The sequence below is a fragment of the Eleginops maclovinus genome, chromosome 9, assembly GCF_036324505.1.
Source record: "Eleginops maclovinus isolate JMC-PN-2008 ecotype Puerto Natales chromosome 9, JC_Emac_rtc_rv5, whole genome shotgun sequence".
Taxonomy (NCBI): Eukaryota; Metazoa; Chordata; class Actinopteri; order Perciformes; family Eleginopidae; genus Eleginops; species Eleginops maclovinus.
Genome location: NC_086357.1, coordinates 28,137,272 through 28,157,860, shown reverse-complemented (window position 1 = coordinate 28,157,860; position 20,589 = coordinate 28,137,272). Strand labels below are relative to the sequence as shown.

Genomic DNA, 20,589 nt, shown 5'->3' with positions numbered 1-20,589 from the left:
TTGATATGAAATAATAAGGCTCCAATGTTTGTATGTATTCTTCATTATGAAACTGTAGTCTGTGTAAATGTGAAACTCAGAGTGATTAATTAACAGTACACATACTTTATATACCATATACACTTCTTAATACCCACTAAAGTACTGATTGTGTAAAGACAGTTTCAATAAGTTGGCACAATGACCATTATAAACAACATCTATAATACAACACGGGTAAAGGCCATATACTGTTTTTATTCTTGAGTGCTTATACTTTGATTGGTCTTTACAAAATGTGTCAGACATTCATCAAACTGACACTTTGAGTTAACAATGAGCACAAACATGACAGTAAGTTATCAGAACAATAAATACATCATTTCAATGGACAGCTTTTCTGCAGGTTGGCTCTTTTAATGACTCTCAATATTTTCCTGAATCTCAATTTCAAAAGCCAGACAAAGGGACTTCTCAGGAGTTCATTAGCAGTGCAGTAATCCAAAAATTCTGCTTATATTCTGTACATATTTATGCTGGTAGTTGTTCATATATTATTTGTAAAGGACCCTGGGGCAGCCTCAGAGTACGGCTTAACATCGCCACCTGGTGGTCCCACTGTTTCTGAAAGTGCAGAGTTCTCCGTTGCTGGTTCTGATTGTGCATCTCATTATTCACAATACATTTTCATTCAGCCTCTATGATACATGTCAGTGTTTCAGTGACATTAACTGTGCAATGCCTTTGAAATGTACTCAAAATGAATGTGAAACACATCTCGAGACTGCATGAACTGAGGAGAACATACATTGCTTCTTCCATTAGTTTGACATGGAAAGGACAAAGTATACTAATGATCTTATATGCATGTGTTGAATATCTGACAATACAATCTGCAGCCCTGAGTGCAAATATCCTTAATATTTAAGTTCACTTGCAGTAGTAAATGCTTCGGTCATCATTGAGATTAAAGGTGAATCATCTCTGAAGCTAAATGCATCTTCAAACCATTTCAATAACATATTGGGATGATTACAAATACATTCATCTGTCAGACTAAATAACTTCATTCAGCACAGTTTCCATCTCCATTAAGGTTTGGATTCACTATAAAATCATGTCCCAACCCTTCATTTTCCTCTTGAATCGACTGCAATCTTGAGGCTTTAAACTGAGGCTGCATAATTTTATACAAAACACCAGAACAGCGACGATTCCTTCCAAAATAAATCTTATTGGCAGTGAAAATAAATAACATTATCTAGCATACAGTAGTAATTGCATACTGTAAAATATGAACCATTACTGCACATGTGAGTGATGTTTGTCTCATGTGTTTGTATTTCTGCTGCCGTGTCCTGTTAGCCATCGTATCGTATTGGCACAAGGAGTAGATTCACAGTAAATCGAGGCAAGCGTAATGGAAATGCATCAGAAACATAAACGGATGTGATCTTGTCAGTGAGTTGGGATTGATTTTGAAGACATAAAACGGGTCAATAAGGCATCACTGTGACTCTGCTGCTGGAGGAAAGAACATTTTGGCACATTATTGGATCTCTTCCTAAATTCATACACATGACCTTAGTGCAATTAATTAAAACAAACTAGAGAGAGCAGACGCTATGACAGTAAGAGGCAGGGAGGATCTTCAGCTGGGGAGACGTGGATCACAGCTGATCAGTGTCCAGCATCACGCCTCTGTGACAGCTCCACGAACGAGGCTTCACCAACTCCAAGAATGAAGGCTGGAATAAAAAACAACAACTTTAAACTAAATTTGTGTCCAAGCTTACGGTTGGCAAAGCAAACCCTCATATTCACCGGACCCTGATAAGCAGCACGAGTGATTAGAGAGCAACACAGAGCGATGCTGCAGGTGTTACCTCCTTCAGGGGGCAGTACTGCTGGGCGTACCACTCCTGAGAGTACAGACATATGATGACCCCCTGACCCAGGAACAGGGACGTCCACATGATGACGTTCCAGATGGGACCTTTCCTCCGGTCGTGCAGGATGAAGTTGAACATCACTGTGAGAGGGGGGAAGCTTCATGATGAAAACAGAGAGAGACGCTGAGTTTGACCGTGTTGAGTGTTAGGAGTGTCTTACTTCCGAAGCACATGAAGAGGCAGAAGAGGACGGGGTAGAAGAACCCAAAGCAGATAGCCAGGATGTACTCGTGCACAACAGCAGACACCGTGAACACAAACAACATGGCTGCTGGTCTGAAGCGCTTCCGAGACATCTGGAGAAAAACCAGAGGACAGAGGAGTTATGGTAAGCATCTTTGCACATCCAGCACAAACAAAGGTACAGTCCTCTCATTTAAAATGTGTTTTATTGTACATATCTGAGTATATGAACACCACTCACCCACAGGATGTCCCGGTACACATAGTAGTACAGCCAGTCATGCACCACGACGTTCCAGGTGCGGTAGTAGTTAGCAAAAGAGGTCGAGTTCCACCAATCCTTAGAGGTGTAATCACAGTTAGCAGTGTTTAAGGTACACCACAATCACTGTAGCTGTAGCTGGCCGTGACGGCAGGAACTACCTTATAAAACATCCTGTCAGCAAAGCAGAGCATCTCAGCGAAAGCATTGAGCCAGCAGTGCAGGAAGGCGAAGAAGCCCAGGAAGAGAACCAGCACTCCTGCAGAGTAGAGAGAGAGCATTAGTGTGTGCATCCTCTCAGAGCGGTCATCACACAGGCAGAAGAGCCCCAAACCGACTCATGTTATATGATGACTGTTAAGCCCTTTGAGGGGTCGTAAAGACGGGAAAAGCGCTAGATAAAAACAGTCTATTTACCATTTATAGTTGTGTTTTTATTCAGGAGCTTAACCAGTTCCTTATAACACATTTAAAACACAATGTCTCCTAGAAAAACGTCTCCCAATAAACCAAAGTTGAGGCAGTTTGACACGGCATGAAGGTGTTGCTGGGAGCTGCTGTCACCTGGCAGGATGGAGTTGAAGACGCACAGCACCATGGCTCTGAGGTCGAACAGCTGCAGGCTGCTGCTGCGGAACTGAGGGATGCAGAGCCGCACGAACACGTAGTATGCATAAAACAGACAGCCCAGCACCTGAGGAGGGGGGGGGGGGGGGGGGGGGACACGGTCAGAGGAACTGGATAATATCTTTATTCCTCTTCTTAAAGTATGAAAGAGGTACCTGAAGAAACTTTGAGGCCACGTAGCTCCATCTGATCACCGGGTTCCTGCGTTAAGAGAGAAGGTTGGATCACACACGATCTGCTGTGTGGAGGTAAAGTTAAATATTCAGAGTGTGTGTTACCTGGGGTATTTGTCTCTGTAGACGAGTGTGGGGGCAAACAGGAAGTAGAGGTACTGAGAGACCTGAGGGACCACAGGGCCGGGGCCTAAACAGGAGGAGAGGAGAGACGGGTCGTTATATTTAGGGACTTCACAGACCATGTCATGTCTTCTTGAAAATGAACTCAAAGACTTCCCTTCATTTCAAGTAAACTCTCCGCTTATCATTTTCACCACTTTTCCAAAGGTTGAATTGAGGCATTTTAATTAGTAATATCTATTAATTAAATACAATTCTGTAAACGACACACAGGACACGTATGCTGTATCTGAAAGAAGACGTACTGTTTTTTTCTTTAGCCCAGGTCAGGACTCTTGGTACGTTCTCCCGGACAAAGGAGTGGGCTTTCATCATCAGACGCACCTGCAGTTAGACAAAAAACAAGGCAACTGAAAGAGCGTTACATGAGGCAAGAGATACTACCAGTGGATATAATCTATGTTGCCTTATTATTTTACATCCCTCTTGCTCTCCTATCGACCTCCTTGCTGCTGTAACATTTTTACTCTTCTCGCTGTGGGACTAATGAAGGTGAGCTGCCGTCAACATGCGCTCTGAATATCTGAGCAGTAAGATAATCAATAAATAATGATAAATAAAACACAGTCGTCAGTTTGTCTGCAGGTTTATTGGATAAAGAAGAGGAAACCATTAAGAGATAAGAAAGCTTCATCAGAAAAATGATAACTGTAAATATACTTTACTTCTCTTTTTACATGTTACACATTTTATTTATCACATCTTTAATGCTTTTCAACTATCAATACAGTGACCCATAGCTGATATGTTTTGTTAAGACATTAATAATAATATTTTACTCCTTATATAAACTCCTAGTGACTATAAGCATAGCGAACATTATGAACGATATTAAAAAGGGGCTAGCTGAGAAGCCACTTAACAGAAAAAAATACTTTCCAAACACTGATCATTAACTGCAACTGAACACAAGCACATTAAATCAATCAATCAATTAATCACAAATTACAGGGGGGGCTTTACAGTGTGTACAGACCCCCCTGTCCTTAGACCCTCCTTAGAAAAACTCCCAAACAAACACCAGGATTAACGGGGGGAAATGTTAGGGGATAGTAGCAGCGTAGGATCCCAGGACAGACAGATGTTTGCTGATGGACAGTCCGACATCTCGTCTTACCTGCTCCAGGATGACGATGAAGCAGGACGCGGGGGGTAAGCTGTGGGTCAGCACCACATACGTCGGCAGGAAGCCCACCCCCAGAGCCTGGAAGAGCAGGAACACAGAGCCGAAGAGCACACTGCACAGCCCGGGGTGACGGTGTGACCCCGACTGGGTCTGAGACCACAGGTGGAACAGGCTGTAGGGAACCATCAGCACAGACAGGAACATGCAGATCCACGTGCACACCACCAGGGGGAGCTGTCCGAACGCGTACACCAGCAGGTCGAAGTGCAGCACCAGTCTGAGGCGGAGGAGGGGAAGGGGATGCATTACTCCAACAGAGGTATAATAAATAATACACACAGCTGACCTCTACTTTACCTGCCTTCATCTATGAAATCTAACACCAGGGTGCTGAGGATGAAGAGGATGAGCAGCGCGATGAACATGTGGTAGATCGTCCTGATGTGGTTCACCTCAAACAGCTCGCTGAGGAGGAGAAGGAGCAGTATCAGAATCGGAACAGTAGCTGTAGTTCCTTTATAGCCCAACATTAGCCACCTTTAGCTTAGCAGTGGTGACGTGAAGTCATGTGACCGTGCTGTAGTTCCTTTATAGCCCAACATTAGCCACCTTTAGCTTAGCGGTGGAGACGTGAAGTCATGTGACCGTGCTGTAGTTCCTTTATAGCCCAACATTAGCCACCTTTAGCTTAGCGGTGGAGACGTGAAGTCATGTGACCGTGCTGTAGTTCCTTTATAGCCCAACATTAGCCGCCTTTAGCTTTGGCTTACGGTGTGACATAATGACATTTATCTCAGATCACACACGGTTAACTTAGGTTAACTTACTCTAAGAGCGACCTGCGACTGACGAACTGCTTCCCCTCACCATGAGGAGGCCGGAAATACCTGAAGGAAAACACACAGCAGATATACTTCAGATGGAAAAGATGTGTATGACCAAGAGAGAAACTGAAACAGCTTGTCTATATGTGCATAAACACACATCTATTGCACCCTTAAGCAAAACCTGCGTTGACAGGGTGGAAGCAGAGTAAAGGTACCTGAGTTTGCTCCTCTCCTTGTCTGACAGTGGGGGGGAGAAGGAGGCGGGAAGAGGAGCAGACTCCAGGCTGGACGACTCCTCGATCAGACTGTCCATGAAGTCGTTCACATGGCTGTCGAACTGATGCATCAGGTCGCTCTTCAGGTGCTGAGGGACACGGGAACACAGCGGTCGTTATCATTCACAGTCTGTCTTTATACTGTGGAATATAAAAGTGTTAAATGTGAGAAGACATATAGCTACAGAAACATTGCTTTTTCATTATTCGACACCGGTCAGGTCAGGAGAAGAGACATGATTTGACATGAGTTTCCCTTGGATTAGCCAAATAGTGCATACCTTCAAGGGTAATCTTTTTATGGCTATTAGGAAAAACCTTTAAAACGTTTCATGAAAACTTTGATTTAAAATCTAATAGAATTCATTTGATAAAAAATTGATTTGTTAAGCCTTTTGAAACCTTAAGGACTCACTAACCTCTGCCTTCCTCTTCAGTTGCAGCTTTTTGCTGATCACATGCTCCACTTCAATCTTGCCTGTGAAATTGGAAAGACAACAAACAAAATCTGAGTTTATGAACAAATAAATAGTCAACAAGCTGCTTTGTGGTTTTGTAATATCATTATTAAGCAAAGAGATATGTTGCAACCAAACAAAGATCAGAGCCAACAGAGCTGCCAGGTCACCGAGTCCCAGACGAGCTCCGACCCGGGTAGTTACACATCAACACGCCATGTCAAATATCACCATAAAGACCAGCAAATAATCAACAACGGTCAGCTGAGGAGACGCACATACAAACCATTCACGAGAATTAAAGAACACCTATTTTTAAGTGATTGAGTTACTTTACAGGGTGCTAACAGAGTGTAGTGGTGGATATCTAATGTTGTAAATGTGTAGCACTCTGGGAAATAGCAGAAGTCAAATGTTTGCTTTAGATCCAGGGTTACATCCAGAAGGGACACACCTATGACATGCGTTTGACTGCTCGTGGTTAGGAAAGATAAACAGATTGAAACAGCAGAAACACTCCACCCATCTGTCAACATACGAAACAGCAAATTAAAAAACTGAACCTGACATTTGAGCCAAATAATTACAGACAAGTCAGAGCGCTGTTTTACTTTCATCGCTCATGATCGGTTCATTAATCGTGACTCCTCCTGACATTAACTGTGCCACGGATCAGGTCTCGTTGTTAATTGGGAATCATAAGGCTCCAGTGACTCGTACAGCTAGGAGCATTTTTACTGAGTCAAGAAAAAGAGGTGACTGTTGATTTGATGAGGCAAAACAGTTTGACAATCATTTTGAGTTACGGTCATTTTGAAATGGCCTGAGATGTTTTACAGTCTTGTGTTTCCACTGGGAGATTTAAAACTTTATTAGATGATGTCTTTAATCCCTTGCTATTGAGAAGTTTCCCTTTTTGTCAGTGTTGCCTGTTCTCGAGTCCTACAAAGAGATATAAATTTGGGGCTGCACAATCAATTGAAAAGGGACTGAAATGATTATGATTCAATATCTTTATCAATAAAAGGGTTTAGTCTAAACCGGGTGACGGGAGCGCTGCGCCTCATACCAAAACGCTGTCAAATAGAGCATCCCTTTCTTACCATTACTGGTAACGTGGCTGACTCCATTGCCCTGCTGGTGTCGTTCTGGATTACTGTCCCCGTCCAGGGAGCTGAAGGAGCTGTCCAGGTCCGGGGAGGTGGGGGTCTGTGGTGTTCTGCAGCGAGCCCGGAGGACACCGTCATCATCCGCTCTCTCCATCCTGACAGAGACAAGACATTTAGGGTAAAAACAAACCAAAATCAGAGGATTCTTCATCCGACTGACAGCGGGTAAAGGTGCAGGATCCAGATTTCTCAATAACACTGACCATGAATTTACCTGATGGCCAACTTGATAAATAAGAAATGACAAGCAAAGTAACAACAGCAACATATCAGATTAACCTTTGCAAATACTTTCTGCTACATCACAATAAACACTGAAAATATCCTTTGCTTTTTGTGATAAAGTTATAAATTACTATAATAAAGACAAAGGTTATCTAGGGAAAACTGAAAGGATTTTTTAGTTAACTGATTTTCAATTGACTTCAAAGTGTGGGAATTAAAATATGTTACTGAACACTTTTTCATTTACATGTTCTTTACGTAAGTCCATGGGGGTCCAGTTAATATTAATTAGCATTTTCTAAATGTACAGTGGGGCAAAAAAGTATTTAGTCAGCCACCAATTGTGCAAGTTCTCCCATTTAAAAAGATGAGAGGCCTGTAATTTTTATCATAGGTATACCTCAACTATGAGAGACAGAATGAGAAAAAGAAATCCAGGAAATCACATTGTAGGATTTTTAATGAATTAATTGTAAATTCCTCGGTAAAATAAGTATTTGGTCACCTACAAACAAGCAAGATTTCTGGCTCTCACAGACCTGTAACTTCTTCTTTAAGAGGCTCCTCTGTCGTCCACTCGTTACCTGTATTAATGGCACCTTTTTGAACTCGTTATCAGTATAAAAGACACCTGTCCACAACCTCAAACAGTCATACTCCAAACTCCACTATGGCCAAGACCAAAGAGCTGTCAAAGGAGACCAGAGACAAAATTGTAGACCTGCACCAGGCTGGGAAAACTGAATCTGCAATAGGTAAGCAGCTTGGTGTGAAGAAATCAACTGTGGGAGCAATTATTAGAAACTGGAAGACATACAAGACCACTGCTAATCTCCCTCCATCTGGGGCTCCACGCAAGATCTCACCCCGTGGGGTCAAAATGATCACAAGAACGGTGAGCAAAAATCCCAGAACCACACGGGGGGACCTAGTGAATGACCTGCAGAGAGCTGGGACCAAAGTAACAGAGGCTACCATCAGTAACACACTACGCCGCCAGGGACTTAAATCCTGCCGTTCCAGACGTGTCCCCCTGCTTAAGCCAGTACATGTCCAGGCCCGTCTGAAGTTTGCTAGAGGGCATTTGGATGATCCAGAAGAGGATTGGGAGAATGTCATATAGTTAGATGAAACCAAAATAGAACTTTTTGGTAAAAACTCAACTCGTCGTGTTTGGAGGAGAAAGAATGCAGAGTTGCCTCCAAAGAACACCATACCTACTGTGAAGCATGGGGGTGGAAACATCATGCTTGGGGGCTGTTTTTCTGCAAAGGGACCAGGACGACTGATCCGTGTAAAGGAAAGAATGAATGGGGCCATGTATCGTGAGATTTTGAGTGAAAACCTCCTTCCATCAGCAAGGGCACTGAAGATGAAGCGTGGCTGGGTCTTTCAGCATGACAGTGATCCCAAACACACCGCCAGGGCAACGAAGGAGTGGCTTCGTAAGAAGCATTTCAAGGTCCTGGAGTGGCCTAGCCAGTCTCCAGATCTCAACCCCATAGAAAATCTTTGGAGGGAGTTGAAAGTCCGTGTTGCCCAGCGACAGCCCCAAAACATCACTGCTTTAGAGGAGATCTGCATGGAGGAATGGGCCAAAATACCAGCAACAGTGTGGAAACCTTGTGAAGACTTACAGAAAACGTTTGACCTCTGTCATTGCCAACAAAGGGTATATAACAAAGTATTGAGATGAACTTTTGTTATTGACCAAATACTTATTTTCCACAATCATTTGAAATAAATTCTTTCAAAATCAGACAATGTGATTTCCTGGATTTCTTTTTCCTCATTCTGTCTCTCATAGTTGAGTGTACCTATGATAACAATTACAGGCCTCTCTCATCTTTTTAAATGGGAGAACTTGCACAATTGGTGGCTGACTAAATACTTTTTTGCCCCACTGTATACACTTTTCCATGTCTATATTTATTGAGTATTTTTCAACTTTTCGATATTTATTTTTGCTCATGCTCTCTTTCTATGTACTGGCTCTGTAGATAAGGCTAAACATTACAAATGAGGTAAAGGGCTGGACATCTTTAGGTTCAAGAAAATGTATAAAGAATAATCAGACAGTGTGAAGATGTCAGGTAACCTGTTCCTGACAGGAGATTGTTGTGTTGACTTTTGATTGTGACTTTGGCTTCATGCTACTTACAGTAAGTATTGGCAAACAGCTGTGACTGACAGACCATAGATAGTGACTTATTTATGTTTTAATAGGTGCAGGTAAAACACTTTCTTCTCCCTGCTCTTTTCCATCAGGAGCTACACAGCATAAAGTGTACCTGTTTTGTTTTATAATCTATAATAACTGCCATGTGTGGAGTAAACTAAGAAATAAATGAAAATGGGAAAAACTATTGAAAGAAAGTGTGAATATGTTTGTAGAATGAAACTAAAACTGAAATTAAAAAGCAAAATGACTCAAACAGCACACACAAAGTAAAGGTTGTATTTTAAACTGTGGAGCACCTGGTGCTAGCATCACCTGTGGGAGAATGCAAAGTATTTGACTGACAAACGAGGAAAACCCTGCTGAGACACAAATCAGAGTCACATGACACCCAGCAGACAGGGGGCTAACAGTTAGCTCTGATGCTAAAGACAGGTTGGTTTAATTAGGATCTAACGGCAGCTTCAAAGCTAACAGGTGAACAGCCGTTAGAAACTCTTATTCTGCCTGGAGACACCAACGGCTGCTAGCACGCACACATTAGCACACTTGTTGACGTTAGCTGCGGAACAGGTTGACAGAAAAAACGATGACTGATAAATTACAATGCGATATACCGACTCTCTGGGAACATACTCACTTTAAAGCGCCGGGCTGCCCTGTCCTTAGTCTACCCTCCTCCGTTAAGAGTCCCTCAGTCTGACAGACTGCGGAGGAGCACCTTCTCCCCTGTATAACAGAGGACATGATGAGCAGCGCAGCGCCGTCTGATTGGTCCAAAGTCTCTCCTCCTTTTGACGTCATCAGCGCCCACAATGTTTTTATGTTATTTTTTAAATTTTATATGAAAAAGTTACTTTAGGCTAATTAAGAAATACTGACAATATATTAAAATACTTAATAAATAGAAAATGAATTACTGGTCTAAGGGCCAAGGCTTAATCCTTTACCTTTATTATTAAGCAATTGAAAATTCAGCAGGAGAGGACTCTTTAAAGTAGAGACACTACATACTGATATACACCTGAACATCAGCAGGAGAGGACTCTTTAAAGTAGAGACGCTACATACTGATATACACCTGAACATCAGCAGGAGAGGACTCTTTAAAGTAGAGACACTACATACTGATATACACCTGAACATCAGCAGGAGAGGACTCTTTAAAGTAGAGACACTACATACTGATATACACCTGAACATCAGCAGGAGAGGACTCTTTAAAGTAGAGACACTACACACTGATATACACCTGAACATCAGCAGGAGAGGACTCTTTAAAGTAGAGACACTACATACTGATATACACCTGAACATCAGCAGGAGAGGACTCTTTAAAGTAGAGACACTACATACTGATATACACCTGAACATCAGCAGGAGAGGACTCTTTAAAGTAGAGACACTACATACTGATATACACCTGAACATCAGCAGGGGAGAACTCTTTAAAGTAGAGACTCTACATACTGATATACACCTGAACATCAGCAGGAGAGGACTCTTTAAAGTAGAGACACTACATACTGATATACACCTGAACATCAGCAGGAGAGGACTCTTTAAAGTAGAGACACTACATACTGATATACACCTGAACATCAGCAGGAGAGGACTCTTTAAAGTAGAGACTCTACATACTGATATACACCTGAACATCAGCAGGAGAGGACTCTTTAAAGTAGAGACACTACATACTGATATACACCTGAACATCAGCAGGAGAGGACTCTTTAAAGTAGAGACACTACATACTGATATACACCTGAACATCAGCAGGAGAGGACTCTTTAAAGTAGAGACACTACATACTGATATACACCTGAACATCAGCAGGAGAGGACTCTTTAAAGTAGAGACACTACATACTGATATACACCTGAACATCAGCAGGGGAGAACTCTTTAAAGTAGAGACTCTACATACTGATATACACCTGAACATCAGCAGGAGAGGACTCTTTAAAGTAGAGACACTACATACTGATATACACCTGAACATCAGCAGGAGAGGACTCTTTAAAGTAGAGACACTACATACTGATATACACCTGAACATCAGCAGGAGAGGACTCTTTAAAGTAGAGACACTACATACTGATATACACCTGAACATCAGCAGGAGAGAACTCTTTAAAGTAGAGACTCTACATACTGATATACACCTGAACATCAGCAGGAGAGGACTCTTTAAAGTAGAGACTCTACATACTGATATACACCTGAACATCAGCAGGAGAGGACTCTTTAAAGTAGAGACTCTACATACTGATATACACCTGAACATCAGCAGGAGAGGACTCTTTAAAGTAGAGACACTACATACTGATATACACCTGAACATCAGCAGGAGAGAACTCTTTAAAGTAGAGACTCTACATACTGATATACACCTGAACATCAGCAGGAGAGGACTCTTTAAAGTAGAGACTCTACATACTGATATACACCTGAACATCAGCAGGAGAGGACTCTTTAAAGTAGAGACACTACATACTGATATACACCTGAACATCAGCAGGAGAGAACTCTTTAAAGTAGAGACTCTACATACTGATATACACCTGAACATCAGCAGGAGAGGACTCTTTAAAGTAGAGACTCTACATACTGATATGCACCTGAACATCAGCAGGAGAGAACTCTTTAAAGTAGAGACACTACATACTGATATACACCTGAACATCAGCAGGAGAGGACTCTTTAAAGTAGAGACACTACATACTGATATACACCTGAACATCAGCAGGGGAGAACTCTTTAAAGTAGAGACTCTACATACTGATATACACCTGAACATCAGCAGGAGAGGACTCTTTAAAGTAGAGACACTACATACTGATATACACCTGAACATCAGCAGGAGAGAACTCTTTAAAGTAGAGACTCTACATACTGATATACACCTGAACATCAGCAGGAGAGGACTCTTTTAAAGTAGAGACGCTACATACTGATATACACCTGAACATCAGCAGGAGAGGACTCTTTAAAGTAGAGACACTACATACTGATATACACCTGAACATCAGCAGGAGAGGACTCTTTAAAGTAGAGACACTACATACTGATATACACCTGAACATCAGCAGGAGAGGACTCTTTAAAGTAGAGACACTAAATGCTCAGTTTGCCCTCAGTTTTGTGGAAGTTTGAACACATGATGAATAGATGAACTGATTAAGGCTTCATGGACTGAGTGTGGATAATACTTTAACTGGGAGACAGAGATGCTTTTATAAACATTTTGAAAATCTACGTCATCTTACTAACAGCAAACCTTACCGGCTGACAGAAAACAACCACAGATTTGTTTCTGCACTTTGTATAGTTTATAAAATAAACATTATTCTGAGTCTTTTGGAATAGAATGTTATTTATAAAACCACCTTTCTACAAGTGGTGTAGTTTAAGGAGTTTAAAATACATTTCAGCACATGATTCAAGAGCAGGAAAGAAGTTACTGAGTGAATTCAGTGAGGGGAAGGGGTTCTCTGTACAGTCATTCATGTTATAATTGATTTGATGTTGGAAAGATGATTTTCGTGATGCAGTCTCTCAGCTGACCCTCCAGGCCTTTCCTGTCACTGTTATCAGACAGTGATACAAATGTTTCCACGATCCCAAAAAAGATATCTGAACCTTCTTGACTCCGCAGCAGAGCTCAAACAACAAAGCGAGCCCAAAGAATAAAGCTAACACGTTCAATGATTATTATGAATTCTAGATGATTGTGTTCTGTTTAACTGGGAGGACGTGTGCATCCAAAGACTGCCATAAAGCATTTGATGGGATTATTATTTTCTACTTCACTATAATCACTAATACATATCATCGACTTTCAGGAATCAAATGTTTTTTTAAGTCAATTATTCTTTGTACATTACATTTGATGTAGTTTTCGTTTGAAGTTATGTGATATTTATGTGATGTTTGTGTGCAAGAACCCGAGAACAACGAAACCATGATAAAAACACACACAAAAAAAACGGGGAAAATTACAATTTTAAAGCTTGATTGAAAGCGTGATATAATAGATAGCCCGCTGCTGCCTCGCTCTGATGGCTGTGGGATCACACCTCGGGACCTTAAGAGGTTCCCATTAACACGATCAAAAGAACTGAACATGTTAAAAGTGAAGCTGTATTAAAGGTCTCCTATTACGCTCTTTTATGGAGTATATTCTAGGTCTCAAATATATTAAAAACATATGTCTCTGACGGTACGACACACACACACACACACACACACACACACACACACACACACACACACTTGAGCTGCTGGATCAGTTTTTACTAAAGATTTAAAGGCAAAGTGAGCAAGGATGTATGTATGTGTGTGTGTGTGTGTGTGTGTGTGTGTGTGTGTGTGTGTGTGTGTGTGTGTGTGTGTGTGTGTGTGTGTGTGTGTGTGTGTGTGTGTGTGTGTGTGTGTGTGTGTGTGTGTGTGTGTGTGTGTGTGTGTGTGTGTGTGTGTGTCTTATGACCAGGGTCACCTCTGTCCCAGCTGTCTTAGGGTTGCAGGCTTGTCGTGCCCCTCATACTCGCGAATACTGGCTCAACACAAAGCAGTCGTTTCTTCAGAGCGCACATGTTCTACACTTCACACACACACACACACACACACACACACACACACACACACACACACACACACACACACACACACACACACACACACACACACACACACACACACACACACACACACACACACACACACACACACACACACACACACACACACACACACACACACACACACACACACACACACACACACACACACACACACTCTGAGGCACCCGGAGGGGCACACAACAGCTTATTAAAAACAAAGTCCCCGGGCAAATATTGACTGCAAGTAGATCCAGAAATCACACACAGGTAGCGGGAAGGTGAGAGGCGGAGAGAATGAAAACAATCATCAGGGAAATACAAAACACACACTCTCTGGACACACACACACACACACACACACACACACACACACACACACACACACACACACACACACACACACACACACACACGTTAAGGATTTGAGTTGAATCTCAGATAGATAGTTTGTCTTGAGAGCCTGAATGTAATCCCTGCATTTTCTGACGATGATTTTTCTCTTTTATTAACTGAAAGGTAGGATATTTTATGCCAGCAACTTCTAGAATAGTACGTCCAACACACCCTTTGTTAAAGACAGACTTGGAGAGCAATCTATTAACCGTAATCAGGATTTTTTTTAAAAGGAAAAAGAGGTGACTGTTGATTTGATGAGGCAAAACAGTGTTCACAATCATTTTGAGTTACGGTCATTTTGAAATGGCCTGAGAGGTTTTACAGTCTTGTGTTTCCACTGGGAGATTTAAAGCTTTATTAGATGATGTCTTTCATCCCTTGCTATTGAGAAGTTTCCCTTTTTGTCAGTGTTGCCTGTTCTCTGTTCTGTTACATTTCTTAAGGATTACTCAAAGACAACATCATATAAGGACTGCCTGAATTCAGTTTTTGCTTCAGGCTACTTTTCATCTTCTTCTTTTTCCCACATTCTTTTTTAAAGCAGTAGATGGACCCGGATTTATTTACCTTCCTGTTGTCAAATTTCCAAATGTTTTCATGTCTGGATAAAGGTTTGCCCTATGTTAGTGCCGGACAAATAATATGTGCTTGTATCGTTCAACATCTTTGAGGATCCACGCAGATTCGCTGTTGTCTGCAAGTCAATGTGTCACGTAGATGTCTTCAGGAGTGGACCGTCGAGAAACGTGTGAGGTTTCAGGCTGAGCGGACGAAGCACATAGGAGTTACAGCAACACCGAGTTTCATGGCAGGGGATCTGTTTCCACGCCAAGGCCATAAGGTGACGCCTCTCAACTGGCTCAGATGTCTTGAGGGCTGCCTCGTTATCAAGGCGCGTTGAGGGCCGAACCGTTAACGGTCTTCTGAAGTCTGGTTTGACCGTTTGAGTTAAGTTGCCACGGCAACAGCACATGAAGAGACCTCCGATTTGACAGAGAGGCGTCCAGGGCCGGTCCGTCAACTATCGTGGGACGGTTGGTGCCGTTTGGACCGTGAACTTTTGACTCGCAGCAGCATCGTGCTTTATGGCGAGGTTCTGTTTCCATGGCAACACCATTTAAACCAAACTATTCATCTTCATAACATCAAAGGCTTTCTTTCATCTCCAGTTTGTGATGTAATGATGATGTCACTGAGTTCCGGAACTTGAGATCAAAGCCAGTTGATGATGTCACTGATAGATTGCAAAGGCAAGGATTTCTCAGCTGAAATCACTGAATTCACTCCACAGTGTTAGGGTAAGCAGCTATCAGACAACCTTTAGGGTGCTGACTCAACTCGTCTTTCTAAAGACAAACAGATCATTCCAAACGCACAAAATGGATGCCATGGATAGAAGAAACCCCCAGAACCACAGGGGGCCACCTAGGGGAAACTCAAGGACAATTGACCTTGGAGCAGTAGCTGATCGAGCTTACAGCCAGATCCACTGCAGAAATGGACAGATCTACGGGCTGAATGAGTTCCGTGGCGCATTTCAGCAGGAGAGAGTGAGCTTTAGCCACAGGATGCGCTTTGAAAAAGAGAAGAACAAACGTCTTGAGGAGGTGCTGAGGTACAAGGACTCAGGGCTTGACCAACAGCGTGAAAGGCAAAATGAATACATCTACAACTGTGAGGCAGAAATCTCACGTCTGAAGAAGAACCTGGAAGCTGCAGAGTGCCAACACAAGCAGCAGGTGGACATTATTCTGGCCAAGCATGTTGTAGAGAAGGAACTGCTCTCAGACCAGAGCAACCAGGGGACATCCCACAGTCAGAACAGCAATGGTCCTCTGCAGTTGGACACAGAGACCACCAAACTGCTGCTGAAGAAAGGAGATGAACTCTCTGAGTGTGTGTCAGTCTGGGAGCAAAGATACAGCGCTCTGGAGGAGACGATGAAAGCTGCAGAGCTAAAACACAAGCAGCAGCTGGACGAGAAAGTCGCATGGTATGAGGCACAGCAAGAAAAGCTCTCAGACCAGAAGAACCAGGCGACATCTGACGGCCAGAACGCCGATACAGAGACCATGAAAGTCCTGATGAGAAGTGGAGAAGAACTCCTTCAGTTTGTGACAGTCTTGAAGGATAAAAACAGCGCTCTGAAGGAGAAGATGGAGGCTGCAGAGCTAAAGCACCAGCAGCAGCTGGACGACACAGTGGCAGGGTTTGAGGCAAAGCAACAGGAGCTCTCAGCCCAGAGCCACGAGGCCAACCTGGTGACCTTAAACCAGCTGAAGGAAAGAGAGGAAGAACTCCTTCAGTGCGAGGATAAGTTCATCATGAACATGACCGGGAGACACCAGATGGAGATGAAACTGGAACAGGAGGAAAAGAACCAAAGAAAGCAGGCCAGTGCGAATAAGACCTTGGAGATGGAAGTCCAACAGATGGTGGACCAGTTGAAAAGGCACGAGGAAAAGTTCTCCAAAGACCTGGCCGATAAAAATCAGAAGATGGAGGCTGCAGAGCTAAAACACCAGCAGCAGCTGGACGACGTGGTGGCAGGGTTTGAGGCAAAGCAACAGAAGCTCTCAGCCCAGAGCCACGAGGCCAACATGAAACCTGACACGTTTCTCAAAAAGAAAATATTTTTCCAAGACCTGGCCGAGAAAAACCATATGGAGATAAAACTGAAACACATGGAAAGGATGAAAAGATTCGAGGCCCGTAAGAACAAGACCTTGGAGACGGAAGTCCCTGAGATGGCCGACCAGTTGAAAACGCAAGAGGAAAAGTTCTCCAAAGACCTGTCCCAGAACATCAATCTGAAGGAGAAGATGGAGGCTGCAGAGCTCAAACACCAGCAGCAGCTGGACGACACGGTGGCAGGGTTTGAGGCAAAGCAACAGAAGCTCTCAGCCCAGAACCACGAGGCCAACCTGGTGACCTTAAACCAGCTGAAGAAAAGAGAGGAAGAACTCCTTCAGTGCGAGCAAAAGCTCATCAGGAACCTGGCCGAAAAACCCCGGGTGGAGATGAAACTGAAAGAGGTGACCCAGGAGAAGAACGACCTGGCCAAGAAAAACCTGGACTGTGAGACGGATGTCAAACAGCTGAAAGAGCAGATGAGAGAGCACGAGGAAAAGTTCTCCAGAGACCTGGCCCAGAACCAAGAGACCTGTGAAACCAAGGTTAGTTTGGTGGAGACCAAATTGAAAGAGGTGACTCAGGAGAAGGACGACCTGGCCCAGCAACACCAGAACCGGCAGACTGAACTCAAAGAGGTTCAGGCTGAACTAAAAACGGTCAAAGAGGAGAAAAAGCAATCCCAGGAGACAAACCAGAGCCTGGAGAAGGAAGGGGAACTGAAGGACAGCCAAGTCAAGCAGTTGGAGAACGATTTGGAGGAGCAGAAGGAAAGGTTCATCAAAGACCTGGCGGAGAAACACCTGGACTGCGAGCTGTTCGTCGAACAGAAGGAGAGGACTGTCGAGCAGCTGAGGAACCAACTGGAAGAGCAGAAGGAGATGTTCACCAGAGACCTGGCCCAGAACCAAGAGACCTGGGAAACCAAAGTTAATTCGGTGGAGACCAAATTAAAAGAGGTGACTCAGGAGAAGGACGACCTGGCCCAGCAACACCAGAACCTGGAGAAGGAACTGAAGGACGTCGAAGAAGAGAAGAACCAGAGCTGCGAGAGGGGAATCAAACTGATGGAGACCAAAGTCCAACAGTTTGAGGAGCAGATGAAGGAGCAGCAGGGGATGTTCTACAAAGACCTGGCCCAGAAACAGCAAAGCTGGGAGACCAAGGTTCATCAGATGGAGACACGACTGAGGCAGGTGGAGGAGGAGAAGGACGACCTGGCTCTGAGGCGGCTCAGCTGGGAGACGAAGGAGAAAAAGGAGGAGGAGGAGAAGAAACTTCTGGAAGACCTCTGTCTTCACATGAAGAATAAGAGAAGGGGCTTCTTCTCCCGCAGGAGGGAACCTGAGGACAGAGACGTCACCTTGCAGAAAATGATCAGCAAGATGAAAGAGAAGGAGATGAGGAAGAAAGCAAGTCGGGGGGGAGCTGAGGCAGAAAGCAGCTCAGAGGAGAAGCTGGAGAGGGAGGATGGTGGTTCAGCTCCGGCTGGGTCACAGTAACTCCACCCCCCACTTGCCTCTTCCATTTCCTACTCACCTCCTTCGTCCTACCTCACCCCAACTCCCTTTACCTTTTTGCCATTTGGGGTTTTCTCCTGGTAGCTCAGGTTTCCCTCTCCTCTCTCCCCCCTCACTCCATCCACAACCCCATCGGCCATCGCCCTCACATCTCGTCAATTACTTTAAATGTTTCAATGCATGTTTTTGTCAACTCTGAAATTCGAAAAATAAAAGGATTTCTTCTCATCATACGAGCTGGTCCAATATCACAGACTTTACTGATCAACATGTTGAGCTGGAGAGAGGAAATGTGATTTGATGGCAGGAAAGGATCTGCTCACTCACCTCAAGAGAGTCAAATCACAAGAGACGTTTAGAAGTCTGAGGGATGTGCTTTGAATTGAACAACACGGACATTTTAAACCTCACTTCATTAAACATGTGTAATTATTATCTGCAGGTAGAACTGTGCAAGAGATAGTCCCTGTCAGGGTTTCACTAACAGTTCATTTATGTTGAGGAGTAGGGACATCTCTCCACCCATACACTGACACTCAACAAGCTCATCAGTCAAAATCACTTCATTATGGGATGGAAAAGTGTACAGTTTGTCTAAAGAAAGCCATTAAAGATGACATAAGAACGTACTTGAGTATTAAGTCCAATATCTGCCTGTGAGATGAAGCCTTTTAGAAAGTATAAAGAAGGAAATACTTTTACACGGTTTGATACGTTTTCATCTCCCAGGTCTGAGAGCAGATCAATCCCTCAGAGGAGTTAGTTGTTAAAGTACGGCGCACTTTCCTGACCCTGAGTCAGAACTCAAACAGGGAGGAGTTCAGTTCAGTGGTGGCTGGTGGAGTTTTCTCCAGGGGGGGCTATAACTCCAAAATGTATTTTAAAAAAAAGCATGCATACATGTACTAAGGTATCAAACCAGTGTATTTACATCAATGAAAACAACAACAACAACAACAACATTATAGATAGATAGAAGTGCAAAGAGAAACAAGTGCGATATAGAGAGTATGTGCAGTATAGTTAAGAGTGATTATGTAAAGATAAGGGCAGTATAAAGAGGGGGGAATAATTGGCATAGTATAAACAGATGTAGTATGAACAAATATACAGATGTGCTATATTACTATACAGAGGGCCAGTATACATATATAATAAATATCTCTCTCTTTATCTATCTCTATATCTCTATATCTCTCTCTCTTTATCTATCTCTATGTATAGATATATCTCTATATCTATCTCTCTATCTATCTATCTATCTCTAGATATATCTCTCTATCTATCTCTCTCTCTATCTATCTATCTATCTATCTCTATCTCTATGTATAGATATATCTCTATATCTCTATTCTTCATCTCAAAAATCAGACTTCTTTTTCAAATTTCTGGATTTTTTTCTAAATTCTTTTAAAAATGTCCCTCTATTTCTTCATTATTCTAACTCCTTCTTTTCTCATTTTTTTTTCCAGGAGTTCAAAGTAAAGCCAGCTCACATTTCAGTTATGACGTCATATCGGCAGCAAATCTGGATCAGCTCGTTTGTACCTCCGTCTTTAGAGATGTGGGCAAGGAGGAAAAGAGAGAGGGTTGTATTTCCTGACACTGTGTGAGTCTCCTTACACAACGAGGACACATTTATGCATACAAGACAGCAAAAAGTGCCGTTTGCATAATAGGGGACCTTTTCCATTAAAGCATTTTAGCTGAAAGATCACAGAATCAAATCTGAAGGAAAAATAAAACTCAGTTTATTCCACAAGTTCAAAGTCATGCTTTTATTTTGAAAGTGCTGCACATCCT

At 42.9% G+C, this 20,589-nt stretch overlaps 2 protein-coding genes across 2 annotated transcripts; one reads left to right on the top strand and one right to left on the bottom strand.

Annotated features, from left to right (window-relative positions):
- Nucleotides 1-217: 217 nt before the first annotated feature.
- soat1 (sterol O-acyltransferase 1) lies at nt 218-10,366 on the bottom strand. Its single transcript, XM_063891686.1, has 16 exons — nt 10,259-10,366; nt 7,149-7,309; nt 6,007-6,065; nt 5,528-5,676; nt 5,313-5,372; nt 4,843-4,950; nt 4,477-4,762; nt 3,605-3,683; nt 3,282-3,366; nt 3,159-3,204; nt 2,941-3,070; nt 2,538-2,635; nt 2,356-2,454; nt 2,092-2,227; nt 1,866-2,011; nt 218-1,727 (listed from the first exon to the last, which is right to left on the bottom strand). Exons 1-16 carry the CDS (start codon nt 10,363-10,365, stop codon nt 1,650-1,652), a joined length of 1,827 nt encoding a protein of 608 aa, XP_063747756.1. The 5' UTR covers nt 10,366; the 3' UTR covers nt 218-1,649.
- A 5,648-nt stretch (nt 10,367-16,014) lies between these two features.
- LOC134869172 (golgin subfamily A member 6-like protein 24) lies at nt 16,015-18,768 on the top strand. Its single transcript, XM_063890622.1, has one exon. The coding sequence runs from the start codon at nt 16,015-16,017 to the stop codon at nt 18,766-18,768; it is 2,754 nt and encodes a 917-aa protein (XP_063746692.1).
- The last annotated feature ends 1,821 nt before the right edge of the window (nt 18,769-20,589 follow it).

Excerpts from the sequence above, each read along its gene's own strand:
- soat1 (XM_063891686.1), bottom strand. The coding sequence starts at position 10,365 with ATGTCCTCTGTTATACAGGGGAGAAGGTGCTCCTCCGCAGTCTGTCAG. Across the intron at positions 5,677-6,006 it reads AACTGAAGAGGAAGGCAGAG|CACCTGAAGAGCGACCTGAT; the intron begins GTTAGTGAGTCC and ends CGTGTCCCTCAG. Across the intron at positions 3,684-4,476 it reads TCATCGTCATCCTGGAGCAG|GTGCGTCTGATGATGAAAGC; the intron begins GTAAGACGAGAT and ends GTCTAACTGCAG.
- LOC134869172 (XM_063890622.1), top strand. The coding sequence starts at position 16,015 with ATGGATGCCATGGATAGAAGAAACCCCCAGAACCACAGGGGGCCACCT.